Source organism: Tasmannia lanceolata, unplaced genomic scaffold (assembly GCF_043159265.1).
Source record: "Tasmannia lanceolata isolate RefF3 unplaced genomic scaffold, GAP_Taslan_0.1 ptg000023l, whole genome shotgun sequence".
Taxonomy (NCBI): domain Eukaryota; kingdom Viridiplantae; phylum Streptophyta; class Magnoliopsida; order Canellales; family Winteraceae; genus Tasmannia; species Tasmannia lanceolata.
The window spans coordinates 6,055,703-6,080,475 of NW_027518700.1; the positions used below are offsets into that span (position 1 = coordinate 6,055,703).

At 37.4% G+C, this 24,773-nt stretch overlaps 2 protein-coding genes across 4 annotated transcripts in view; one reads left to right on the forward strand and one right to left on the reverse strand.

Annotated features, from left to right (window-relative positions):
- Positions 1–946: 946 nt before the first annotated feature.
- The window catches only part of LOC143856129 (putative protein phosphatase 2C 11), a 34,521-nt gene continuing 10,694 nt past the window's right edge, over positions 947–24,773 (forward strand). The window contains exons 1-11 of one of the 3 annotated variants that reach the window (XM_077366214.1): positions 947–1,060; positions 16,681–16,776; positions 18,370–18,444; positions 18,538–18,660; positions 21,582–21,645; positions 22,035–22,143; positions 22,389–22,542; positions 23,486–23,611; positions 23,725–23,848; positions 23,931–24,007; positions 24,138–24,190. In XM_077366214.1, coding sequence (XP_077222329.1) covers positions 18,544–18,660; positions 21,582–21,645; positions 22,035–22,143; positions 22,389–22,542; positions 23,486–23,611; positions 23,725–23,848; positions 23,931–24,007; positions 24,138–24,190 — 824 coding nt within the window. In that variant the 5' untranslated portion in view covers positions 947–1,060; positions 16,681–16,776; positions 18,370–18,444; positions 18,538–18,543. Of the gene's footprint in view, positions 1,061–15,418; positions 15,680–15,737; positions 15,936–16,680; positions 16,777–18,369; positions 18,445–18,537; positions 18,661–21,581; positions 21,646–22,034; positions 22,144–22,388; positions 22,543–23,485; positions 23,612–23,724; positions 23,849–23,930; positions 24,008–24,137; positions 24,191–24,773 lie in introns of those variants that run through there. The other 2 variants (XM_077366211.1, XM_077366212.1) reach the window with 2 other exon arrangements.
- LOC143856130 (uncharacterized) lies at positions 9,665–11,664 on the reverse strand. The gene is made up of 3 exons (XM_077366215.1): positions 11,547–11,664; positions 10,478–10,565; positions 9,665–10,055 (listed from the first exon to the last, which is right to left on the reverse strand). The coding sequence occupies exons 1-3, from the start codon at positions 11,598–11,600 to the stop codon at positions 9,820–9,822; spliced, it is 378 nt and encodes a 125-aa protein (XP_077222330.1). The 5' UTR covers positions 11,601–11,664; the 3' UTR covers positions 9,665–9,819.

Sequence of the window (24,773 nt, forward strand, 5' to 3'; positions counted from 1 at the left end):
ATATGCCGCATGTGGACCAACCCTAAAAAAGAGGGACCCCAACTCCCCAAGGGGGAGTGTTAAAATATAAAAGATTAAATAACGCCATCTCAAATGGCTTAAGCTTTTGGAGTAATTGGTTGTTCCAAGGTGATCGCAGCTCAGAGTAGTCCTGATTTTTTATTTTTTTATTTTTTTTTTGAAAGATGACATATTTCATTAATATTAAAATAGAGTAGTCTTGATTATATGAATGGATATATGGTTGGAAAACTCATTCGCTTTTCTATTTTTACGAATTTTGTTATTGTTATTCTATTTTTCCCTTAGTATGGAGAAGCTGTTTTCAGTGTAGGAAGGTAAGTTGGGTTCTAATTCTCCAAAGTATTTTTATTTGGAAATATGGATCTGATTGTGATTTCTGTTTCAGGTGTTACTGGGATTTTGAAAGACTTGATTATTTGTGATAGTAAAATTCCTCAAATTGGGGAAAATAATATACCATTTCATTTGAGAATTAATTTGCAAGTAAGATTCAATTGAGACCCAAGATCTTATGATTTATCTACTATGGTATGGAAGTAAGTTACCTTTGACATAAAACTGCTGGACTTATGTATTGAAATTTCTTAATTAAGTTTGGCATTGGCCTTGACACACATTGTTATCGATGTGTTTCTCCACTTAATGCTAATCCAGAAATGATATTACCATTTCATTTGAGAATTGATATAGCTAATGACTTGTAAAGAATGCAGTGTCCTATTTGCATGTAAGATTCAATTAAGGCACAACATCTTATGAGTTCTCTACTTAACTTCAAAAGAAAACTGGGGACTTTTACAGATTGTAAATTCTTAATTTTGGCCAAGGCCTTGGCATGTGTTGGTTTCATTGTGTTTCTCCACTTCCTGCTAATCCTATTTTAAATTTTCCTTAATATGGCGACGTTGGTTATCGTGTAGGAATTATGATGTAGACCTGGTCTTTGATGGGGATGAAGACTGAGGCATAAGAAGCAAAGAGGCAAAGAGAGGGATGTACCTTGATAACTCATCGTGCTAGATCATTGGGGGGTATGGTAAGATATTGGTGTTTGTGCGGTGTATTGTATGGTGTTTGTGTGGTGTTCGTGTGATGCTATTGTATGTCATGTAGTATGGGGTTAGAGATGTAGATAGAGGAATAAGGGGTGTGCATCTTTAGTTTTCAAATATCTTTGGTGATTCTTAATTCAGAGCATGTCTCTGTTGTGCTAGTATAGTTTTCAAACTATAGTTGATGTCACAACCACTAACTAGTCTTCTTCCTTTGTTCGTAGTTCTCTGTGAACTAGAACAACAAAATCATGTAAGGTCTGCTCTTGTCCATTGAATTTAACCATCATCTTTCATAAAGGAGCAACGATCACAAAATTACTGTACTTTGTGACATTTTAAAAGCTTTGATCTTCTGATTGTTCATAGCACAAAGAGCAACAATGTCAGTTACATGAAAAAGAAGAAGAAAAAAAAAAAGCATTGTCTGATGCTCTATCTCCGCAGTTCAGTCTATGAAATACTCTTTTTTTTCCTTTCTTTTCTTCTTTCTCCTTTCATTACTTGTATTCCTGTGTTGCTGAGTTTCGAAACTAGCATTTGAACCTTGAGATCTAGCTCAGAAGATTTGTAATTTGAGAGTTTTATTCTGATTTTTCACCATCAAAGCCGGTCTACTCTTCTTTCAGCTGTAACTCTTCTTTTCGATCTCATCTAGTAGCCAAGATGACAACAGCACTTTTGACTTCACCAATTACTCATCGAGTTTCTTATCCTTGCTGAAATTTACTTTGAATCCATCCTCTATGTCACTCTGAGATAGTTGACCATTCAGAGCTTTAGTAACTCAAATCAAAGCGATCTGCAACTCTAAGAGATAATACTCTTAGAGAACTATGGAAAGAATGTTATCCTTAGTTTCCATGAACTGCTTTTTGACATTCCAAATGCCACTAACAACATTCTATGGCCACTAACAAACAGTTACTTGATCTATACAAATCATGCATAGGTCTGTTTATTCTTAATGAAAACTTGGCCTACTGCTTACTAGGAGCCAAATCCATGAGTTTTAGAACCATTCTAACCTGGAATTCTTACCTCAATTAATCTTGAAATTCAAATATGCTGTTGATTCTTAACTCCAGTCTGGAAGGTGAGGTTCTTTGAGTTCTTCCCTTGGAATTGCGTCAACTACCTTGGACAGCATCAAGTAGTTCAGGGATTTTCGTTCCATTCACACAATAAGAAGTTGAGACAATACCAGTGCTGCGGGACAATTCCTTTTTCACCATTGCTATTGTCTGAGTAAACTGCTGATTGCAAGTTGTCTGGACAACTCGATTAAGTAATCTGAGAACAAAAGTTTGCCACCACGACTTATGAACAGCCGTCTTTTACCTCGGATCAACGCTACTCTCAAATTCCAGCTACTGCCTACCGACTGAGGAAAGCCCCAATGCAAAAGCATTGAGTTTAGCTACTGCCACCGCTATTTCTTGAACCAGTCCTCTACATATGGCTCCTAAACGAGCAACTGTAGCAGATATTGAGGAAGAGTTTCCAAACTCTTCATATTCAGCACTATCCAATCCGATTCACACCTTGGCAGCTCGCCTAGAAGAGTTCCTAGCTCGTGAAGAGCAAAGGCAGCACCAACTAGGCATCATAATGGCGAGATTAGAGTAGCTGAGCATGCATTGACGATCACCATCACCTCCCCTACCGCCGGCATTTGGGGATGTTAGGGATGATGAGGAAGAAATTAGGACCCCTATGAGACGTGGTAGGGCGGGTCCCAATCTTCCAAGGCAGAATCCGCCTAATTTTGATCCTCCATTTGTTCGTCATGATCACCGGTGGGAACATAGCCTAAAGATAGAGATCCTGGAGTTCGATGGTGGGTGAGAACCCGAGGATTTATTGGATTGGGAGGCTACATTGGAGGAAACCTTGGACCTCAAGGATGTACCGGCCGATGAGGTCGTTATCTTAATGGCAACACACTTGAGAGGGCGCGCCTTGTCTTGGTGGCAAGCCGAGGAGTTCCAACAACACCAACTTGGAGAGCCATCCATTTCCACATGGGAGATGATGAGGCAGGAGCTACGGAGTGAATTTTTTCCGTATAACTTTGGCCACATGTTATACCAACACTTGCATAAGCTTGTGCAAGGGTCAAAGTCAGTAAGCGAGTACACCCAGGAATTTCGACAACTAGTAGCTCGAAACAATCTCCGGAAGACGGAAGAGCAGTTGGTGGCCCGCTGTGTGAGCGGATTGAGGATATCCATAAAAGACGCATTGGTTGGTCACTCGTTGGAGAGTGTCACTGAGGCCCAAAGTAAGGCACAAGCGATCAAGGAAGCACAATCGCGAGATTATAGCCGTCCCTCTTATGGTGGCCTTGGTAATGAGTCAAGGGAAAGATGTACGGTTGATTTTGCCCCACCTAGTACCCCTGCTCGAGCCACCACTAGCGTGCCACATGAACGCATCACAAGGTCACAGGCCACAGGCAAGCAGCCGCACCTCGACCTCAAAGTCATGGGGCCAACATTAAATGTTTTCGATGTCAGGCTATGGGACACTACTCTTTTGAGTGTCCAAAGGAAAGGAAACAATTGTATACTCATGAGGATGAGGAAGATGAGTATGATGGGATCATGGGAAGCCGGCAAATCCCTAGGAGGATATTGAAGAAGAGGAAGTTAGCACTGGCAAAGATACTAAAGGAGAGTGTTTGGTGATACGGAGAATATGCCTTGCACCAAGGCGAGAGGAAAATGGGCTTAGGCATGATATTTTCTCTACTAAGTGCTCCATTAATGGGAGGGTTTGCACCCTCATCATTGACCACGGCAGTTGTGAGAATGTTATCTCACAAACGGCGGCAGTTAAAGCCACCTCCTAAACCATACAGGCTCCTTTGGAAGAACAAGGAAAATGAGATTTGGGACCAATGTTTTGTGACGTTTGCTATTGGTGAAAAGTACCAGGATTAGATCTGGTTTGACGTCATTCCACAGGACGCGTGTCATGTCCTTGGGTGGCCCTGGCAGTATGACAGCAGCGTCCTTTATGATGGGTGAAATAATATATATTCTTTCGTTAAGGATCAGCGGAAGATAACTCTCTTACCTTAGAAAAGGGAGATCAATAAGCCATGCCTTGTGAAGCGGATCACTTACCTTTCTAGAGTAGAGTTTGAGGATTCTGTGGGGAAATCTAAAGTCATATTTGCCACTATCGACACCGCAGGCCATGTTGATACAAAAATGGTCACATTATTTCTTAAGGTAAAGAGGGCACTAAAGAGCTTCAGGATGAGTCCACAGAGTCGAGGTCCATGGAGTCTATTGAGGCACAGACTGATGCATTGGAACTATTGGCAGTGACTTGGTGACATGAAATATTATTGGCCAGGAGTCTTAGTGTTGACAACATTGGCCCCATGTGAAGGGCATTACTAAGGAAAACTACGTGTTTGACCCTGGCACCGAAGAGCCCTTCCTATCAATAAAGAAGGAAGCTTGAGGGCAAGCTTCTTCTTAAGGAGGGAGGATCATGTAGGCCTGGTCTTTGATAGGGATGAAGACTAAGGGATAAGAAGCAAAGAGGCAAAGAAAGGGATGTACCTTGATAACTCATTGTGCTAGATCGTGTGGGGGCATGGTTAGCTATTGGTGTATGTGTGATAAATTGTTGTATGGTGTTTGTGTGGTGTTAGTGTGATGCATTGTATGTCATGTAGTGTGGGGTTAGAGATGTAAATAGAGGAGGAATAAGGGGTGCTGTGGCAAGGGTCGTAGGAGGAGACCACAACCTCCATGAAGGGATGGTTGACACATGGCCATGCCATGAGTTCGGGGGGTGACATGTGGCCAAGGGGGACCACAAGACAGCTGGCCAAGAAGTTGTTGAGGTGGCATGTGGCGTGGGGACCACATGGGAGCCACCAAGGAATGACACTTGGAAGCTCATGATAAGCCGAGGACTCCTCCCTCCCTCTACTAATAGACGTCTCATTTTAGATCCATCTTTGTGAGTTGTAACATCTTGAGTAAGAGAGGGGGAGAATTTGCCTCGGAGTCGTGATCTTGTGGAGTTTTCTTTAGGGAAGGAATTCGACCAAAAGGGAATGGAAGAGTCTTTGGTTGGGTAAGACTTCTCCCTTTCTACCTTTTCTCAACTTGTTTTTCTAGTTGACGTTTTCTCCCAGTACAAGTGTTTTCAATTCCATATCCTTCTTTCATGTCTATTCTGTCATATTTCTTCCTTGCAATATTCTGTATCATTAAATTTTCAATTCATTTTCCATACCCTTCTTGCAAGTTTGTTATGTTTTCTTTCTTTCGTGCAAGTGTCCTGTTTCATTACACTTCCAATTCATTTCTTCCTAGTTATTTCCATTTACAACTGATTCGTATAGGAACCAAGGTTTTAAATTTCGGTTTCGGAATGCGTTTCAGTCCTCACCGAAACCGAAATTTCGGCGAAATCTAACGAAATCTTTCTACGGCTATTTTATAGGGTAGAGAATTTCGACCGAAATTTCGGTAATTTCAGCTGAGATTTCAGGATAATATTAAATAATCGAGATTTTTGGGTAAAATCCCTTAAATTTCGGACGAAATTTCGATCGAAAGAAAGTACCGTTTCGAGTATGGTTCATTTCGATTTCGGTCTCAACCGAAGCCTGAAATTTCGGATTTCGGTCGAAATTTAAAACCTTGATAGGAACTACCACAAGCTAGTAAGAGATTTGTTAGCTCTTAAGATCCAGTTTACATCAAATTACAACTCATCTTCATTCACTGAAAGGGAAAAAGAAAGCTAAATCAAACATCTTTTGTGATAATCAAAGGATTACACAATGCAATCAATAATCACCAGTTCACTAAAGAATGAACCACGCAGATGTAGATTTCAACCTTATCAAGAAGGATCGAGTCATCGATTCCAGATTCCAGGGATGGGCAAATGGGCAAAAACGCAAGCGGGGACTAGCAAATGAGCAAAAATGCAAAATCAGGTAGGTGGAATGGGGATTGGTTATGCTCAACCTGTGATTATTTTAATTTTAGATAGCGGAATCGGTGCCTGTGGTGCTACCAAGTCAAGCAGACTATTGCTCCCCCAATAGTCTCGCCTTCCGTCCCTGTTCAACCACAAAAACCATCGGCTAACACCGGTGATGAGGGTTTTTGGTGGCCTGATTCTGGGGTGATCTCGACAACTGTTGAGGAAGGGATCCTAACCTTATCTATATCGGGAAAGGATATGGAAGTGCGAATGGATATCTTAAAAGCGTGTCTGATCGGTAAGAGAAGGGATAACAACGGGACCCTAGATGATGACCTTTGGCAATGGGCTAAAAGATTTTGGGGCATCCCCTCCCTCACAAAACCATGTGCCCTAATAAAGATGAAGTTCTTTTCATGTTCGAATCAGTGGAATTGGCCACCGGGATTCTAAAGGGGTTTGAGGCCTGTGGAGACCAGTTGCTCTCTTTCTCCATGGCATAAGGAATTTGTTCAGGGAGCGAAATCTGGGTTAATTTTTATGGAATTCCGCTGCACGCTTGGGCTACTTCCACAGTTGAAGCTCTGGGAAAGATCTTTGGTCCAGTCCTGGAAGTAAAGATTGAAGGCAATCGTGATCACTATATGAGTTTTGTGTAGGTGAAAATCCTCACTCCTAGATGGAAGCTATCCCGGTCTTGTTCAAATCCAGATTTCGGGTGATTGTTTCACTATTGGAGTTGAAGCTCACAAATGTCTATCTAAAGAAAGCAACGAGTACCAATCAGCTCCACCTAGTGTTAACTCCCACAGTATGGCAAGCCTTGTTCCGATGAGTCTGTTGAAACCGCTGCCACTGGTTCAAGTGGCTGATTCGCCAGTGGATCGTAACTTTTTAAGACCGCCGGTGAATCCTGGGAGAGCCACGATTCGTTGACGGACTGGAGGAACCTCCGAAGGAAGACCGTTCATCTCTTGGGGCCCCACCATTCAAATTCAAAATTCAAATCCCCACAGAAAAAGAAGGGCGTTGTTCCCAAGAATCTTAATCGGCTTGGAAAACATGGTCTTTCAACTGGTCGGCATAGTGTACCTTGAATATCAATATTAAATGGCATGTCAACATCAAAAGGGGCTTTCGGTTAGGTAGGATCATCTCTAGATCAAGGATCAGAGCGAAAGAGATCAGCTAAATCTAAGTATTCTCTTGATCTGAGACCGAATTCAAAAAAGATCTTGGGCATCCTCAATAATAGGACCTCTGGGTAGCACCCCTCTGGAATGATCTTCAAGGTTCGAAATCCCAATTCCTGCTCTATATGGAAGCGGAGAGCCGATCAAGCTCTATCAGAGGACCAATTTGGGAGGACCTCCTCTGAAAATACAATCAAGAGTAAATCGGACTTTATCATAAAGCCACCTCCAAAAAGTCATTTGACGGCAAAATTGACTGAGTGGGTTTCAAAAACACCGATTTTTTCCCAATCTATTCCCAGGGCATGCGTCGCCCTTTGGTGATTGATACCTTTGAGGCTTCTCTAGTTTCTACCCCTAATGAAGCAGGATGGTGGTGGTTCTAGGTATTTGGGGGAGTAATAGGTGAAATTGAATATCACAGTATTAAAATTAGTGTTAAATTGAAAATGCTAAAATGAAAGGACTTATGGACTCTTGACGGGCCTCCTTATTATAGGAGGTGGGAATAAGGAAGATAAGGCATCCACGAATAAAGCAAGATCCGTTCGAAATATTTTTTTATGGTAAACGGCAACGTGAAGTCGGTGGCATCCTTGAATGGGATGTTAATCATGAATAGATATCTTTCTCATTAAAAGTGTCATAAAAAATAGCGGTATCTCTTTGAGATCTGTCAGAAATAATCGAAACAAGTCTCGTCCCATAAATAGTTTACAATCTAAGGGTGGGAAACTTGCTTCTCACGCTTCTGTGGTAAGAGTGGGGTAGCGCTATTGGACAGAATCGACAGTCTTTCTCTCAAAAGGTGTCTCTTGGCTTCACCTAGGAGATTCAAAAGTGTGAACTATCACTCTAAAATGGAACAACACGATACATCTTCCCTTCCCTCCTCCTCCTTGAGTCGGAAAAGGAGTTGGTCCATGGACCTCTTGGTTCTGGAGAATATTCTTTACAGAATGAAGACGATGGTTTGTGATGAAGAGAGGGCTTCTACAAATGATCCGACCCATAAGGAAATTACTAAAGATTTCCTCAAAAGACAGTGGAAATTGTTTAAGAAGGAGGCCCAATATGACGTTGAGGAGCTCTTCCGTTTATCTGGGTCATCCAATGTAAATGACACTCACTCGCCTTTGTATAAACACCCCTTCTTCATCAAAACTCTGGCCGATGAGAGGAGATTGAGGAAGATTCGAGGGGAGGATAATAAGGCAGTGGAAATTCGAAAGGTGGAAGAAAGGTTTGCTCGTAAAAAGATACTCGGAATTAAGGAAATGGAACCTGTGGATCCCTTTGACTTCACAGATGTGCTGGGCTATGAAATTAAGTATCTGTTGGGGGATTTGGAGCAGTGCTCCTCTTAGGGGAGAGTTTCCTTAGGGTTTTTTTTTTTTTTTTTGTTCATGTTTTTGTGGTGGAGGGAGGCTCTGTTTAGCTTCAAGATCTTTGGTGAAGATCTCAAAGGTTTCTTTTTGGGTGGTTTCAATCAAGGTTCTTGGGAATGATCTTCTAGGAAGATCGTAAAGATGGAACTTATGTATGGAATGGTGGGTGTAATGGGACAAGAGAATAGTTTTTTGAGCTCTTGTTTATCAGGGCCTAGAGTTATCTCCTAGGCCATCATACGATGAAGTTTTAGGGGACTCCTGGTCCCTCCTCTATGTAAATTTCGTATGAATATTAGTACAATCTGTCATTTTAAAAAAAAAAGATTTCTACCTTATCAGTAAAAGCATGGGAGAAAACTTCCTATGTGATTTTAATCTAATCATTTATTTCAGTTCTTGTCATCATATCTTATTTCAAGCTGGTGCTTCTTATTGTTGATTTCAATTGCATGATTTGACTTGAATGTACCATGTTTACAGCATTGTTGCAGCCAAAAATGTACAATAACAGATGTTAGGATTGAGAAGAGGGGGGTTGTGTCATGGACTCATGGGAGATCTAATGCGAGGCCTTTAAAATGGACAATTTAGATCAACCAAGCTCGGCTATAGTAAAAATAAAATCACTGTCAGTAGATGTCAATGATTCTTATTGTCTGATCAATTGAATCATGCAATATTGAATTTTTGGGTGGAAATATGTCATAAGCCCAAGATTATGATGGGGTGGGGTACTATTTCTCCTACCCCTTGGACAATTCACGCCCCTCAATTACCTCGCATGCCCCTTTCCTATGGGTGTCAATGGAACCCCTTCAGATCAGAACCACCTATGCCCTGGTCACGAATCACGATCACTTAATATCTATTATTGGTCCAACTTTTCAGTCCTTTTCACTGTCCCTTAGGATTCTCTTCTTTTATTTAGCGAAGAATCTATCTGAGATCAGTATCTTTGGTTTCATGTTCATCTCACCTTTTTTCGAATGGTCGAAATTTCATTAAAAAACGGACCGAGATGGTCAAGTACAAAATCAGATAAAAAGCAAAAAACAGGAATACATAAATATTCATCTCACCCTATTCTCTCACCGCTACTTACATATTAGAAGAATATTGATTACATGGGCTGTTATTTACTGATCTGATGGGCTACTTCACTATATTTTTTTTTTCCATTTTGAAGTCTAATGTCTAAGTTAAATTAGTACACTTCATTGTAGCAATGCATCTTGGGATAACTACAACAAAATACACATTTAAGAATGCAACATAGACCTTTTTCTGACCTTTTTTCTGAATCTGGTCCACGGATATTATCTTTGCTTCTCCTATTTTTCTCAACTCTTCCCAGACATGAATTACATTCATTGTGGCTACCATAGTCATTTTTTTATTCTTCAGATCAAAGGAAATACTACTTAAGATACCTGCACAACATATTACCACCATTTTATTAGATACAGTTGAGGGGTTGGAAATATCATTTCCCATCAGCCATGTTCAGGAATTTTCTAGAAAAAGTTTAGAAAAGGAAAATATTTTTAAAATTTCTCAATTTTTAACGAGATTTGCTAAGCAATTTCACAGAAAGCCATTTTGCGGCACTTCATATGAGAACAGCCACAGAGGCTCACTTTTCAGCAGATTTTGTCATATTCATTTAATTCATCTGAGGTGGTTGTTCTCTCATGCAAAGGTCAGCCGCGAAAAGGGTTTCCGCAAAATTGCCTAGCAAATCCCTTTTTTAACACTAGAAAAGATAACTTGAACCAACCCTGTACAATTTTTATATAGAGGGACCTTCAATTAATGACAATATCCATGTAAATTAAACAAATTTGATATATACCTGGTATGCCCTCAAGTGCCTCATACACTCTCTGCTTCACATCCTCGGTCGTCATGCCTGGGATGTTGAACTTAGCCTTCTTAAAAAACTTCAAAAGAAGAAAAGAAGATATTAATATTTAGTTAGCTAAATAAGATCCATACATTATAAAACAGGAGTTTTTATATGGTGTAAGCCCTTATAGTCCCTTATTTCTCAAAAAGCATTGTACGGACCGCATCATAGGATGATCCAAACCGTCCATAAGATGGAACACAACGTAAATAGGCTGTTCCCCAAAAATCATTTCCATAGGATGATCCCAACCCTCCAATCTATAGAGGAACTGCATATTACTTAGAAAAACCATTCAAAAAAATTACTTAGAAAACATTCAAGTTATGACAATATCCCTCTAAATTAAGCATAATCATGTCATTTCCCTCTAAATTGTGGAAAGAACAAAAAAATCCCAGAAAAAAAAATTCCATCTCAAATGTTTTTATTTTATTTTTGGAATCCCAACAGGGTATAAAGAAATTTTTGTTTCAACGATTTAGGAAATAAATGAGAAGGTTATGGTTAATTTGGAGGGATATTATAAATTTATAATAAATTGAAGGTCCTATTATTAAAAGTTGGGTCAATTTGTCATTTTTAGTTTCTCAAACAAATGGGAAATTTTAGAAATCTTTTTCTTTTCCAAACTTTTTCAAAAAAAATCCTGAAATCCAAAAACCAATCTTTTTCTTTACTCATTCTCACTTAATCTACAATTAAAAAAAAAAACACATTATAAAAAATCAATTACAAAAACCCATTACAAAGAATCCCAGTTTATTTTGAGCACCAAATACTTTCAGCCAAAAGAACACTGATTCAACAAAATGATTAATGGATTCAAAACCCAAGATTAAACTAAAAATTTATTCATATTCTTGAATAAAACATACCCAATCCCCTATTCCCATGTTACAAACCCTACAACTCTCAATAAAATGGTAAGAACAAATTAATAAATTGCCACCAAAACCCTAAATCTTAAACCCTGAACCCAAAATAATATCCAAAAATATCATAAAATGCAAACCTCTCGATTCATTCCTGCCTGGTTTTGCTGGTCTCCTTCTTGCTGGTTTGCCATTGCTCTCTTTTACTCTGTTTTGCTCTGTTTTGTTCTGTTTCTTCTGAGAGACAGAGGGTTAACATTTATGTCTAATAAGTCATAAATCATAATACATGATTTTGGGAAATGATATCTGCGCGACCTGTTTTGATGATGGAACGAAACACCTTGTTTTATACTTCACTAACTAGTTGCAATCCCGTGCGACTCCTACCTACATACTAGCTTAAAATACAGTGGGGGCCCACATTGTTTGGGTGATCCAAACCATTCATTTGAATGGTCCTCACAGAGATAGGGTGTCCACAAAAAATCAGATCCATAGGATCATCCCAACCCTACGATTTGTGGAGGTAAAATGGACGTGTATAAACCTTCACAAATTAGTCCATTTTTTGCCTCCATAGTTTGAATGGTTGGGATGATCCTATGGATCTGATTTTTTGTGGACACCCTATCTATGTGAGGACCATTCAAATGAATGGTTTGGATCACCCAAACAATGTGGGCCCCCACTGTATTTTAAGCTAGTGTGTAGGTAACTTACCTACACAGGTGTGTAGGAAATGTTTTCTCATATATATATATATATATATATATAAGGTAGTGTGTAGGTAACTTACCTACACAAGTGTGTAGGAATGTTCTCTCATATATATATAGAGAAAACGGTTCCTACACATATGTGTAAAGAGTTCTCTACACACTGGCTTAAAATATAATGGGGGCCCACATTGTTTGGGTGATCCAAGCCATCCATTTTAAAGGCCCTCACATAGATAGGGTGTTTACAAAAAATCAGATCCATAGGATCATCCCAACCCTACGATTTGTGGAGGTAAAATGGATGTCTTTAAACCTTTACAAATTAGTCCATTTTTTGCCTCCACAGTTCGAATGGTTAGGATGATCCTATGGATCTGATTTTTTGTGGACACCCTATCTATGTGAGGGCCTTAAAAATGAATGGTTTGGATCACCCAAATAATGTGGCCCCCACTGTATTTTAAGCTAGTGTGTAGATAACTTATCTACACATATGTGTAGGAACCGTTTTCTCATATATATATATATATATATATATATATAGAGAGAGAGAGAGAGAGAGAGAGAGAGAAAACGGTTCCTACACATATGTGTAGAGAGTTCTCTACACACTAGCTTAAAATACAGTGGGGGCCCGCATTGTTTGGGTGATCCAAGCCATCCATTTTAAAGGCCCTCACATAGATAGGGTGTTTACAAAAAATCAGATCCATAGGATCATCCCAACCCTACGATTTGTGGAGGTAAAATGGATGTCTTTAAACCTTTACAAATTAGTCCATTTTTTGCCTCCACAGTTCAAATGGTTAGGATGATCCTATGGATCTGATTTTTTGTGGACACCTTATCTATGTGAGGGCCTTAAAAATGAATGGTTTGGATCACCCAAATAATGTGGCCCCCACTGTATTTTAAGCTAGTGTGTAGATAACTTATCTACACATATGTGTAGGAACCGTTTTCTCATATATATATATATATATATATATATATATATAGGGAGCTGATATTTCCGCTCCACTTTTAGCCTAATCCACTCCAAGTTGGAGTGGATTGGTCTAAAAGTGGAGTGGAAATATCCAAAGCATAGGAGAGTTGATATTTCCGCTCCCCTTTTAGACCAATCCACTCCAAGTTGGAGTGGATTGGTCTAAAAGGGGAGCGAAAATATCAATTTCTTATATATATATATAACTGTTGGTGAGCTTAAGCGCACCATTTTTTTTGTGCGCTTAAGTTGTTATAACGCCTCACATTGGTGTGCTTAAGCGGGACCCAGCGAGACCCAAACATTTAAACAAATGGGCGGCGTTATAACAACTTAAGGGCACAAAAAAATTGGTGAGCTTAAGTGCACCAACAGTTTTCTCATATATATAACTTTATTTAATAGAGAGATTGTAATCCTTGATTTTAGGCATTTTTTTCATTCCATTTTAGGCTATTTAATCGAGAGAGATTGTAATCCTTGATTTTAGGCCTTTTTCTCATTTCATTTTAGGCTATTTAATAGAGAGAGATTGGAATCATTGATTTTACAGTAGATTTGGATAGAGATAAGATATATGATAAGGATTGCAATATTTTAGGAAAATATATTGGATGAAGAAATAATTTGATTGGATTTAGTGCCATGAAAAATAGGCAATAAATCATGCTAGAGGGATATCGATGCATAGGAAAGTTGAAAAAAAAAAAAAAAAACATTTTCCATATTAGCATTTTAAATTCTGGGTGCCACATCCCCTTAAAACGTTTTAAAATTACGTGTGGCAATGGCTATCTGAAGGCACGATTCTTACTTCTTAGCTCCCTTCCTACCAACTATTTTTATGGGACCCGTATGTCCCATGCATATGTGATTAAATCTGTAGATTCGGCCTGGGATTGCTTCTCGGGCCAAATGGCCTTGAGAACACCTTGCTTGGATTATCATAGGCCCCTGTTATAGATGGCCCACTCTCTGACAACTTTCACTCTAGTCATTGTAGTCATGGTTTTAAATTTTGACCGTTATCCAAAATTAGCAAAACCTTAAATCGTACCGGATTTTGGCCAAAATTTTGAAAATTTTGCTTTTTTATATTTCATTCAAAAATTTGAGAAATTCAACCCGAAAATATCAAATTCAACAGTTTCCCCGAATTTTCAGCCGAAATTTGGTATTTAATAATATATTATTTTTTGAGTAGAGGGTTTCTGCGCTTGAGTGCAAAAACAAGGATGGGCCCACATTGTTGGGGGGATCCAAAGCATTCATTTGGAAGGCCCTTTCGCAGATAGGGTGTCCACCAAAAATCAGCTCCATTGGATCATCTTAGGGTGTCCATTTGTGGGGTGAAAAAATGGGCAGATTAGTGGACAAACAATATTTATCCATTTTCACCCCCACAAATGGACACCCTCTGATGATCCAATGCAGCTGATTTTTTGTACACACCCCATCCATGATGGGGATTTTCAAATGAATGCTTAGGATCACTCCAACAATGCGGCCCCATCCATGATGCGCTCGAGCGCATGAACCCTTGTCTCCTATTTTTTTTAATGTTGTACCTGATTTCGGCCAAAATTTTGAAACTTTGGCCGAAATTTAGTGAGAGCCGAAACACATTCCGAAACCGAAATTAATAACCATGATTGCAGTTAGCCCTTTCCAGTTTCCACTGCGCCCCCTTCTTCTTCTATTAACTGCTCCACCCTGTGAGGGCTCTCACTCTAGTTGCCTCGTGTATCATTTTTCACAGGTCGTACCTTTCATCGGCCGCTCTCCTCTACGACTCAACGACTCAAACACGAGACGTGATGTTGGCTCTAGTACCAAATGTTAGGCACGGCCCATACACACCAACACTTTTGTCTACACTAGTCGCCTACCATGAAGATTGGTCATATCTCACAAATTACCGTAATTGTCCAATCTCGACCATTGGATCGCTAACATGTATGCACACTGAGAATAGGGACTTGCTCAATTTTGGAGATTAGTTCTTTAGAAGGCTGCTGATATTGGCATTCCCATGTTTTAATAACTGCACCTTGTCTTCTCTTCTTTAGTTGGCTTCTTGGGTAACGGTAATAACCTTTGATATTCCTTTAATCAATAAAATACAAGATGAGTTCGTGCAATCATCCAAACATGGTAGTGCCAATACCAATAGCCGTACTACGATAAATACACTCCGCTATGGCCCACTAGATCAATGATCCCATCATCCATAGAATGCCAAGTGTAATTTGGTAACCAAAGAAACTTCCCTACACCGAACAAGCTCAGATGCGAAGAAAAATCTCCCTAGAAAAGTCTTTTATCTTTTACTCGTTGTTTTTCTCCCCTTTGGATTATTTCACATTTTCCTTCCGTTTGCCCTAATTTGCTTTGGAGATTAGTTCCAAAAAAAACCCTAGACTCAAACCCTCTTTTTCTTTTTGTCCTTTTCCCCCCTGAAAATATCGGGATTTTAAGATTTTTTTAGTTACCTTGATCGATCTTGCATCGATTTCTTAGTTTATACACTGTACAATGGCCGATTTCTTGTAGTTTTTTTCTGGTTAGTTACAAAACCCTAGATCCTACTTTCTGGATTTGGAATTGGGTTGTTTTGTGTGGTTTTTATTTTGCGTGGACTAGATCTAGGGTTTGGTAATTCTTTGATCTGTATTTGTAGAGGAAATGTACACAGATTGAAAGTTTTGTGAATTTTCTCTCTGAGAAGCTCTCGGCTAGAAATTATAGTGATTTTTCGCCGCACGAAGAACCTTTTTGGATATTATCCAGGATTGTATAATTTTCCTGGATTTTACAAGGTAAAACATAAATTTTATCAACCAAAACCTGGATTTTATAATCCTGAAAAATGTACAATTCAGGTTTTAGCTTATAAAATCCAGGATTATAAAATCCTTGTATCAAATGGCTCGGAAATGTTGTTGAATTTTCTGAATTGAGCCTGTAATGATGATTCCACGAGAAGAATCACGTTGTAGAGTTTTTCTTGATATTTAACTGATGAATACTAGCTTTCTTTCAACAAGATATGTCCACTGATTTCTGAATTAATTATATAATTAAGGAATATATTTTTTAATGATAATTGTTGCTATTTTTGTTCTCCTAATGCTTGTTTTGTTTGTTTGTTTTGTTTTTGTAATTTGATTAGTCAATGATGTTCTCACCAAATTTTCTGCTTTTATTAGAAAGACTGGCGCGCTTAAATGACACAGTTCTTCAATTGCTCATGTCTCCATGTTCTTGTTATATATGTAAAATTAGAGATAAAATCATGAGCACACTTAAAATAATATTTAGTAGGCTGCCACGGTTTCGAATTAATTTAGATGTTATTGGTGCTTCTTGATTTTGTAAACTGTGTTTGTGGATATTTTCATTGCATTGGTTAACACGATATTTACTTGGATGTGCATGTAGGCTTATACTTATGCATGTATCAGTCATTTATTTGTGCTTCTAAACTTAGAAAAACATTGTCATTTATTGTGTTTAAATTATTAGTTGAATGGAATCCATATGACTAATCATTTTTTAGTATAGGTTGGCATCTATGTGCGTGGTCAAAGTCTGACGGAGTATTCATGAATGGGAGCCTTTCATATATACACCTGGACACTAGCTTTCTGAGCTTCAGAGGTTTGCCATTGACATTTTGTTTAACTGGACTCCATTGCTTTCCCATATTATATGTTGTCCCCTTTGCTATTCCCCCCCCCCTTTAATGAGCCCAAATAATCTTTCATTCATGTGCTTCTTGAGAATATTACGCCTGACATTATTCAGCATTCCCTCACTTATATCTGCTATTCCAAAAAAAAAAAAAAAAAAAAAAAAACCGTCACATAAATCTAATTTTTACCATGTTAGTTATAACTAGACTGAGTTGGTGGTAACCTAGGTGAGATATTCATGAATCAGGAATATCCTATGGTTTAGCGAACACTTTGAATTTATTGCAGACCTACATGTCGTGATGTGTCCGACATGACACCCATGTACACACGTGTCGACACTCCTTTAGACACTTCTTACGAATGCCCTACAAATTACAAACTCATTGTATCCTATTGGTCTCCCTTTCTTTAAATTGGGGACGAAAGAGAACTAGATTAAATTGAAATGCATTGTTATTTGATTATCTCATGTTTGTTTTAAATTATAGACTATGATTTGGCCGACACTTCGAATTTATTTCCGACATGCATGTCGTGTCATGTCGCGTCCGACACAACACCTGTGTCCACACGTGTCGACACTCCTTTAGACACTTTTAAGTGTACTGCTGGAAGTGTCAGAACTTTATATGTATGTATGTGTATGAGTGTGACACTATTTCTAGATTTTTAGGGGTTGCCACATCAGATACCTCATATCCGTGTCGAAACTCTGCACACTAATCCGTGTCCACAAATCATGATTATATGTTCTTTCTATTTAGCCGTGTCCCCATTTCTAAATTTTGGGAGTTCACGTCCGACACTCCGTGTCCGTGTCGACAGGCGACTATCGTGTTTGTGTCAACAAATCATAGATTATAGTTGATTAATCCTAAAGATTTATTAGTTAGTTAAATGAATATCGTATTTATATTACTGTAAATTATGATAGTTAAATACTTTTATATGTATGTAGCCGTGTCCCCATTTCTAGATTTTTAGGGGTTGCCATGTTAGAAACCTCGTATAGTCGACACACGAATCCGTGTCTACAAATCTTGATTATATATACTTTAGCCGTTCCCCCGTTTCTAAATTTTGGGGGTTTGCCATGTCTGACACTCCATGTCCTTGTCCACAAATCATAGTTATCTGTTTTCTTCACAATCTCAGTAGTTCCACTTCTGGTAGCTTGCGTACCATTTGATGGATGTAAAATGCGTCTGCAAAGAACATTATCTTTGGGTGGTGGGAGGAGAGACTGCCCCTCATTTGCTTTCGTAAGAGAACTGGAAAGTATCAGCTTCAAGCATAATTATGTTAATAGTTACCTCCATGATTTTTGCAAGAATTTTCTTAGAGTTAGCTAATGTGATTTATAGGCTATAAGCTACTTATTTTCTCATCTTCGGCCCATGTCACCACCTGTATTACTGCTGAAATATTTAGTTACGCAGTTTACTATTAGCTTTGACCACATGTTTCTATTAGCATCCTTTCAAATTTATAATCAATTTGTGGTTTTTAGTGAATGTGATATTCATTCATGTTGTGGTTGTCTTCATTTAAACAGAGGGGGCGAATTTTTCTGCAGTAGTTTTGAATAAAATTTAGCTGAATTGCCTCGCCCTCACATAAAGTTATACAGGTTTGTTACACCCTGTTATTCATTTTAATACTTTTTATGAAAATGTATTATTATGATGAATTCTAATTCTAAATTTTTTTATGCTGCTCTCAGATTGAAATGGGGATATATCTCAGTACCCCCAAAACTGAAAAGTTCTCTGAAGATGGCGAGAATGAAAAACTTAGGTATGGTTTGTCCTCTATGCAAGGGTGGCGTGCAACTATGGAAGATGCTGTGAGTACTCATTGAAACTTACATGTTCTCAACTTATTTTTTTTCCTCATTGGTGCTCATCATATTTTTTGACTTCATTGAAACTCACATGTTCTCAGCAGCTTATTTTTGCATACCTTTTCTCTGCCATTAAAACCAAAAATTGATGCTTTCTGTTCATGTGTTTAACGATGTTCTTTTTTTTCCCTCTTTTGGTTATGTAGTTACCATTTATTTAATGTTTAAAATTTCTTTTAACCATTTGTTGAGCTTCTGTTACATTCAATATGTGCTGTCAAACTTCACATTTGTTCAGTATAAAAAAGATTTTTATTGAATGTAGCATGTATAGGTGATTAATATGTGAGCCTAGAAATCTGTACTTTACGTTCTGGGTGTCATTTGATTCATTTAGATATGTTCATAATTGGGCATTCTTACTTACTATTGTTTGGAGGAGTTCACAACTCAAGAACACTTCTTTATTATTCTTTGAAGACAAATGTTAAACTTAGCTACACATTATTTCAGTTTACATGCTTATAAAGGTGAATTTTAGCAACAGAATTTAGTTTCTGTGCTCTTTTTTTTCTCTATATTTTCTCAGAAATGATCGTGATTCACTGGATAGAAATGCCTAGTTTTTTGTACCTACTTCACATGCATCTTCATTTTTCTTGTATCTTTGCATGACCATCTAGCCGAATAAAATTCCGTTAAATTGCTTTAGTCTCACGAAATTTCACGTGGTTTACTTGTCATGATGCTGTGTATAATACGAATACTAATAACAAAACATGTTTGATATTGTGATCCCTATCTTGTTAGGTCATTATAAAATCTGAAAGTTTTTGTCGTACTTTGTATCTTTTTGCATTGTGGGATGTTTAAGTTAAGCCATGAAATGTGCAGGACAAATTACGATAGATCTTTTCGAATCTAGTGATCTCTCTTTATGTTAAATATATTTGGTGAAATTCTCGATCTATATAACCTGGTGATTAGGTAAACATCTGCATATAGTTGCCAGAAATGACAAGTGGAATGGGTGCAAAACGTTGGGCAGCAGTTACATAGTTTTGAAAAGAGTTTCTGATTCATTGTTATTTTAAGTCAATTTTTTATTATAAAGAAATACTACTAAATCGTAAAATAAATGCAGAGCAAATTAGCAACAATTATAAAAATTACCATTATCTGTTTTACTTGAGACTATCTTTGCCCTCCTAATTTCGTAACTCCTCAAGCTAATATTATCAATCATTAAGAAAAAATCGTGGTGGCTGGTGCGCGTCATTGATAAAATTATTGGCACTTATAGAGGGCAAGAATTTTTTTCTTGCATATTCCTAGGAATGCTAACCAGTTAGCAGATGCTCTAGTCAAGAGTGGTGTTCAGTGGGACATCTTGGTAGTGGGGCTATCTCTTGCAGCCTTGCCCCCTTGTAATTTTTTTGGGGTTGCGATATTTTCTTTTTGTTACGGTCTGAAGGAAACTCATTATGCAATATTCATGAGTCAATCTTTTCATTTTAGAAACTGGATACTTATTGTCATACATTAATGTGTAGGATTTATATCAAGATACAATGATCATATTTTTTTTTTTTTTTGGAATGGGACGATCAGAATGTTATATAAATTTGCAATAGAAACAGAAGTTACAAAACATTTTTTTTTTAATTTTATAATTCTTACTAGCAGCACTATTTAGGTAGAGCAAGCCATAAATTGTATAGCGTTATGGAGTAGAAAGTTGGAATTTGGAAAACCAAACCGATGTCCTATAAAATAGAAATATGTCTCCTAATTCCAGGGGACATGTTCTTTAGTTTTTTTTAACGAAACATTTGAGAAACAGGTTCTAGAATGATTTTGCATGAAACAAGAATGATGGCCCAAAAGAATGCCTGGGGAACTATGGTTTTGCAAATTCGATTGATGATATAGTAACCAAGGTTTTAAATTTCGGTTTCGGTACCCATTTCGGACCCCACCGAAATCCGAAATTTGGTATTTTGGCTCGGAATTTCGGAACGAAATTGGTCCGAAATTCTGAAATTTCGGATTGAAATTCTGAAATTTCGGACGAAATTTTGTAACATTTTTTTTAATAAAAAATGGCATTTAATTGAAATTCCGGACCGAAATTCCGAAATTTCACGAAATTTCAAATTTCGGGAAATTTCGGTTTCGGTCCCCACCGAAATCCGAAATTTTGGATTTCGGTCGAAATTTAAAACCATGATAGTAACTATATGGCTCAAGTTACACTGTTACAGTGTATCATATAAAATATTGGTATCTCGTACCGTGCTTTTCCTATCTCCAAAGTAAACATCATTTCTCTTTCTTTTAATTAAGTTATCTTTCAAAAATAGAGTACAGTGTATTTTTTTTTTCCTAACAATAAAGTATATGAATGAAATCATATCGGGTTTCTGCACTTATTTATGGTTTGCCTTGAGTGAAATTAGTGATATATTATCCATTTACATCAGCGTTTAATGCCTAAATAACATAAGGGAAACATTATCTTTTACCCATCACAGGATAACAGGTAACACAAGCAACTATGCTTGCATTTTTGAGGCATGTATAATGATTTGCTTTATTTCTATACGTTATTATTTTATTGAAAAGATATCATTGCAATCTTGCTTAACTAATGTTATAGGATTCCAAATATAGCTGTTTATGTTACTCCAAATAAAGCTAACTGAAATTGTCGAATTAATACTACGTGTGAATTTGTTAATCTATTTATTACTCGAGTTTCTATTTTCCAAGAGCTTTTGATAATAATTTCCTTTTCGGTCCACTGCATTATGCTGATAAAGTGTTTCTTATTTTGATCACTATTTTCACTGATATATATCTTTTTTATTTAAGATATTTATGCCATTCCTCAAGTTTATACACTTATGTTGTGCGTTCTATAGCATGCAGCTTTACCAAATCTTGACAATTGCACGTCATTCTTTGGTGTTTACGATGGTCATGGAGGTATACACTGGATCATTTTATCTTTCTGATGTTCTCTGTGGATATTAAAATTTATTCGGGTTTTTGGCTTTTGCAATGGAGATATCCTCTTATGCTTCACTTTTTAAAGCACTGGTAGAAGTTTCTTGTGGGATTTTTTACTCGTACTACACAATGTAGCTTAATTTTATGTTCTGAACTAATTACTGTTATGGTGATCAGTGAATACTAATATGTTCAGGCTTATTTTCTGCTGATCCCTTTTTCTTTATCTCATTATTTGTCTTTGTATAGTTCTTTCCAAAGAACAGTCATTTGTATTGCCGTGTCGTAATATGTAGCAAGGGCTCATCTACATTGATTTTTTTTTAATGGTGGCCAATCTACATTGATGTTCATTTCTTTTGCAGGTAAAGTAGTTGCTAAGTTCTGTGCGAAATATCTTCATGCACAGGTCCTAAAAAATGAAGCATATTCGACTGGAGATTTAGGTGCTTCTGTACAGAAAGCTTTCTTCAGGTTACTTCATTTTGCGTATTTTGTATTTCATTTTATTCTCCATTCTTTTTTGAACAAAATGTATTGGTCCATTCTGAACCAAATGAAGAGACATTCTGGAGTTGTAAGTGAAATGAGAGGAGTTATTCTAATCAAAACGAATCCAAGCAAAATCCTTGTAATGCCCTAAAAGCAGAGCAAATAGTTCTCTGTAACTCGTAAAAGGAGGTGCAAATGCAGATATTTGCTTCTTTTTTTTCCTGCAGAATGGATGAGATGATGCGTGGACAAAGAGGCTGGAGAGAGTTAGCTATACTGGGAGATAAAATAAACAAGTTTACTGGCATGATTGAAGGTTTGATATGGTCTCCGAAGGGCGGAGAAGTTCACGACCAAGTTGATGACTGGGCTTTTGAGGAGGTAATGGCTTATTTAGAAATGCTTTAGTTATCTTGTTGCTGAGTGTCTATTACTTCCATTCGGATGTACTGGTGACATACTTTTAAGCGTTGGTAATATAATGATGTGTTTCTTGCCCTCTTAAGCACCATGCTCGAAATGCCCTTATGTCTTTATTAATGTCCTAAGTTGGCTGCTAAAATATCTTATGTAAAATAGTTAAATACCGTTATGTCTTTTTGTCATAAAAAAAATATTGCTATGTCTTTATTAGTTGATAACATGAATTTACCTTTTTCTTGTCTTAAGTTAATTCTAATTTGAAACCAACTTATGTTTTTAAAATTTTATGCATGTTTCCCGTATGCTTCTCCGTCGCTACAATATTGTTATTAATAATTTTCCTAGCATTTCTCGTTGCATTCCTCGAACAATTTATCATCACTTCCTTGTTTTTTGTTTCCCCTATTTCTTTACTGTTTTTTTATTTTTTTCTTTCCATTTGTTTTCCATATCTATTTCCTGTTCCTTTCCATCTTGGTAACTATGGTTTAGAGACTCTCTTTTTTAAATCGTTAACTGCATTCTTGTCTCCTCTTGTCCCTTCTTCAATCTTGGATTAGGAAAGAGGAATTAAGGAGCTGGCAGCAACATGGTATTTAACCTAGTAATTCTACTTGTGAGGAATTTATTTTTAAAGTAAGGCATGGTTAACAATATATTTCATTGCTCACACACAATAAAAATAGGCTTGTTTGTGCAAGGCTCAAAATTGTTAATCTGAAATTCATATAGTTTTGAAAGAGGAAAAAGGAATGCAGGTGTGTATTATTTTTATGTTGACATAAACATGCCATCCTAATAGGGTGTGCTTGCCAGATAGGTTGTAAGTTGTTTCATCTTGTTATTTAGGAAGCAAAATTTTTTCTCATCTTTGTAATTAGTCTTGTTTACATGGCTTCAGGGCCCACACTCTGATTTTTCTGGACCAACATCTGGATGTACTGCATGTGTTGCAATCATCCGTAACAACCAACTTATTGTTGCAAATGCTGGTGATTCTCGTTGTGTAATCTCAAGGAAGGGTCAGGTATATTTTTAATAACCCTTCTACATAGTTATTTGGCACGCAGTTTAAATGGTTCTACCTCTTTCCAAAAGAATATGAATGTGGAGTGCCTAATGCGGGCTTTCTTCTTACAGGCATACAACTTGTCAAGGGATCACAAGCCAGAGCTGGAGGTTGAGAAAGAAAGAATCCTAAGAGCTGGTGGTTTCATCCATGCAGGGCGAGTGAATGGAAGTTTAAACTTAGCAAGAGCAATTGGTACTTCAATCCTCTGCTTGTTATTTTTTTTAATTAACTCCTGATTTCTGAAGTTTTCTAATGCATTTCTGGGATATTGCAGGGGACATGGAATTCAAGCAGAACAAGTTTTTGTCTGCAGAAAAGCAAATCGTTACTGCAAATCCAGACATAAATATTGTACTTACTTGGTCCCTTCATCATCGATCATTTATCTTTTTATTTTCACAAGGGTTATAATTTTAAGACATCCATTTTTCCTATTCAAATTCTTTGTGATTTATCTCATATGGATTTGGTTGTGCATTAGGTCGATCTATGCGATGATGATGAGTTTGTTGTTCTTGCATGTGATGGCATTTGGTAAGCCTTCCATGTCTACTTTTCAATTCTGAACATTATTCTACCTATCGTATTTATGTTACTCATATAGGAAGCAAAGGTCACAAGCTTAAAATTTTCAACAAAAAAAAAAAAAAACATATCAGATAGTCTTTCTCCCGTAGCTAATCTGTATCAGACTCTTGTGGTTCATACTTTGTCATTAAAGATTGTCTCACTCATTCACTATAAGTTGGATTTGACTGGTACAGCATACAGATCTAGAAGATGATCTATTTTAAATCTTCTTACTTGTGCGGTAAGATGACTGACACACTGGTGATATCCTTTCACCATTCAAAAAAAAAAAAAAAAGACTGACACACTGGTTATGATGTCATTTCAAACAATAACTGATAAAAAAACTTAAAAGTGCATGATTTCGAATCATTTTGATAATAACTGAGAAAAGGTTCCAAGCAGAAATCTCGGGCACAAACCCTTGAAATGTTTATAAATGTTGAAACAATTCATAGACTTGGCGGCTCGAGGCTTACTTAATTGACTGCTTCCCAAAATTATCTGATCTCATCACTACAAAACTACCTCGTGTTTTGATAGAAGT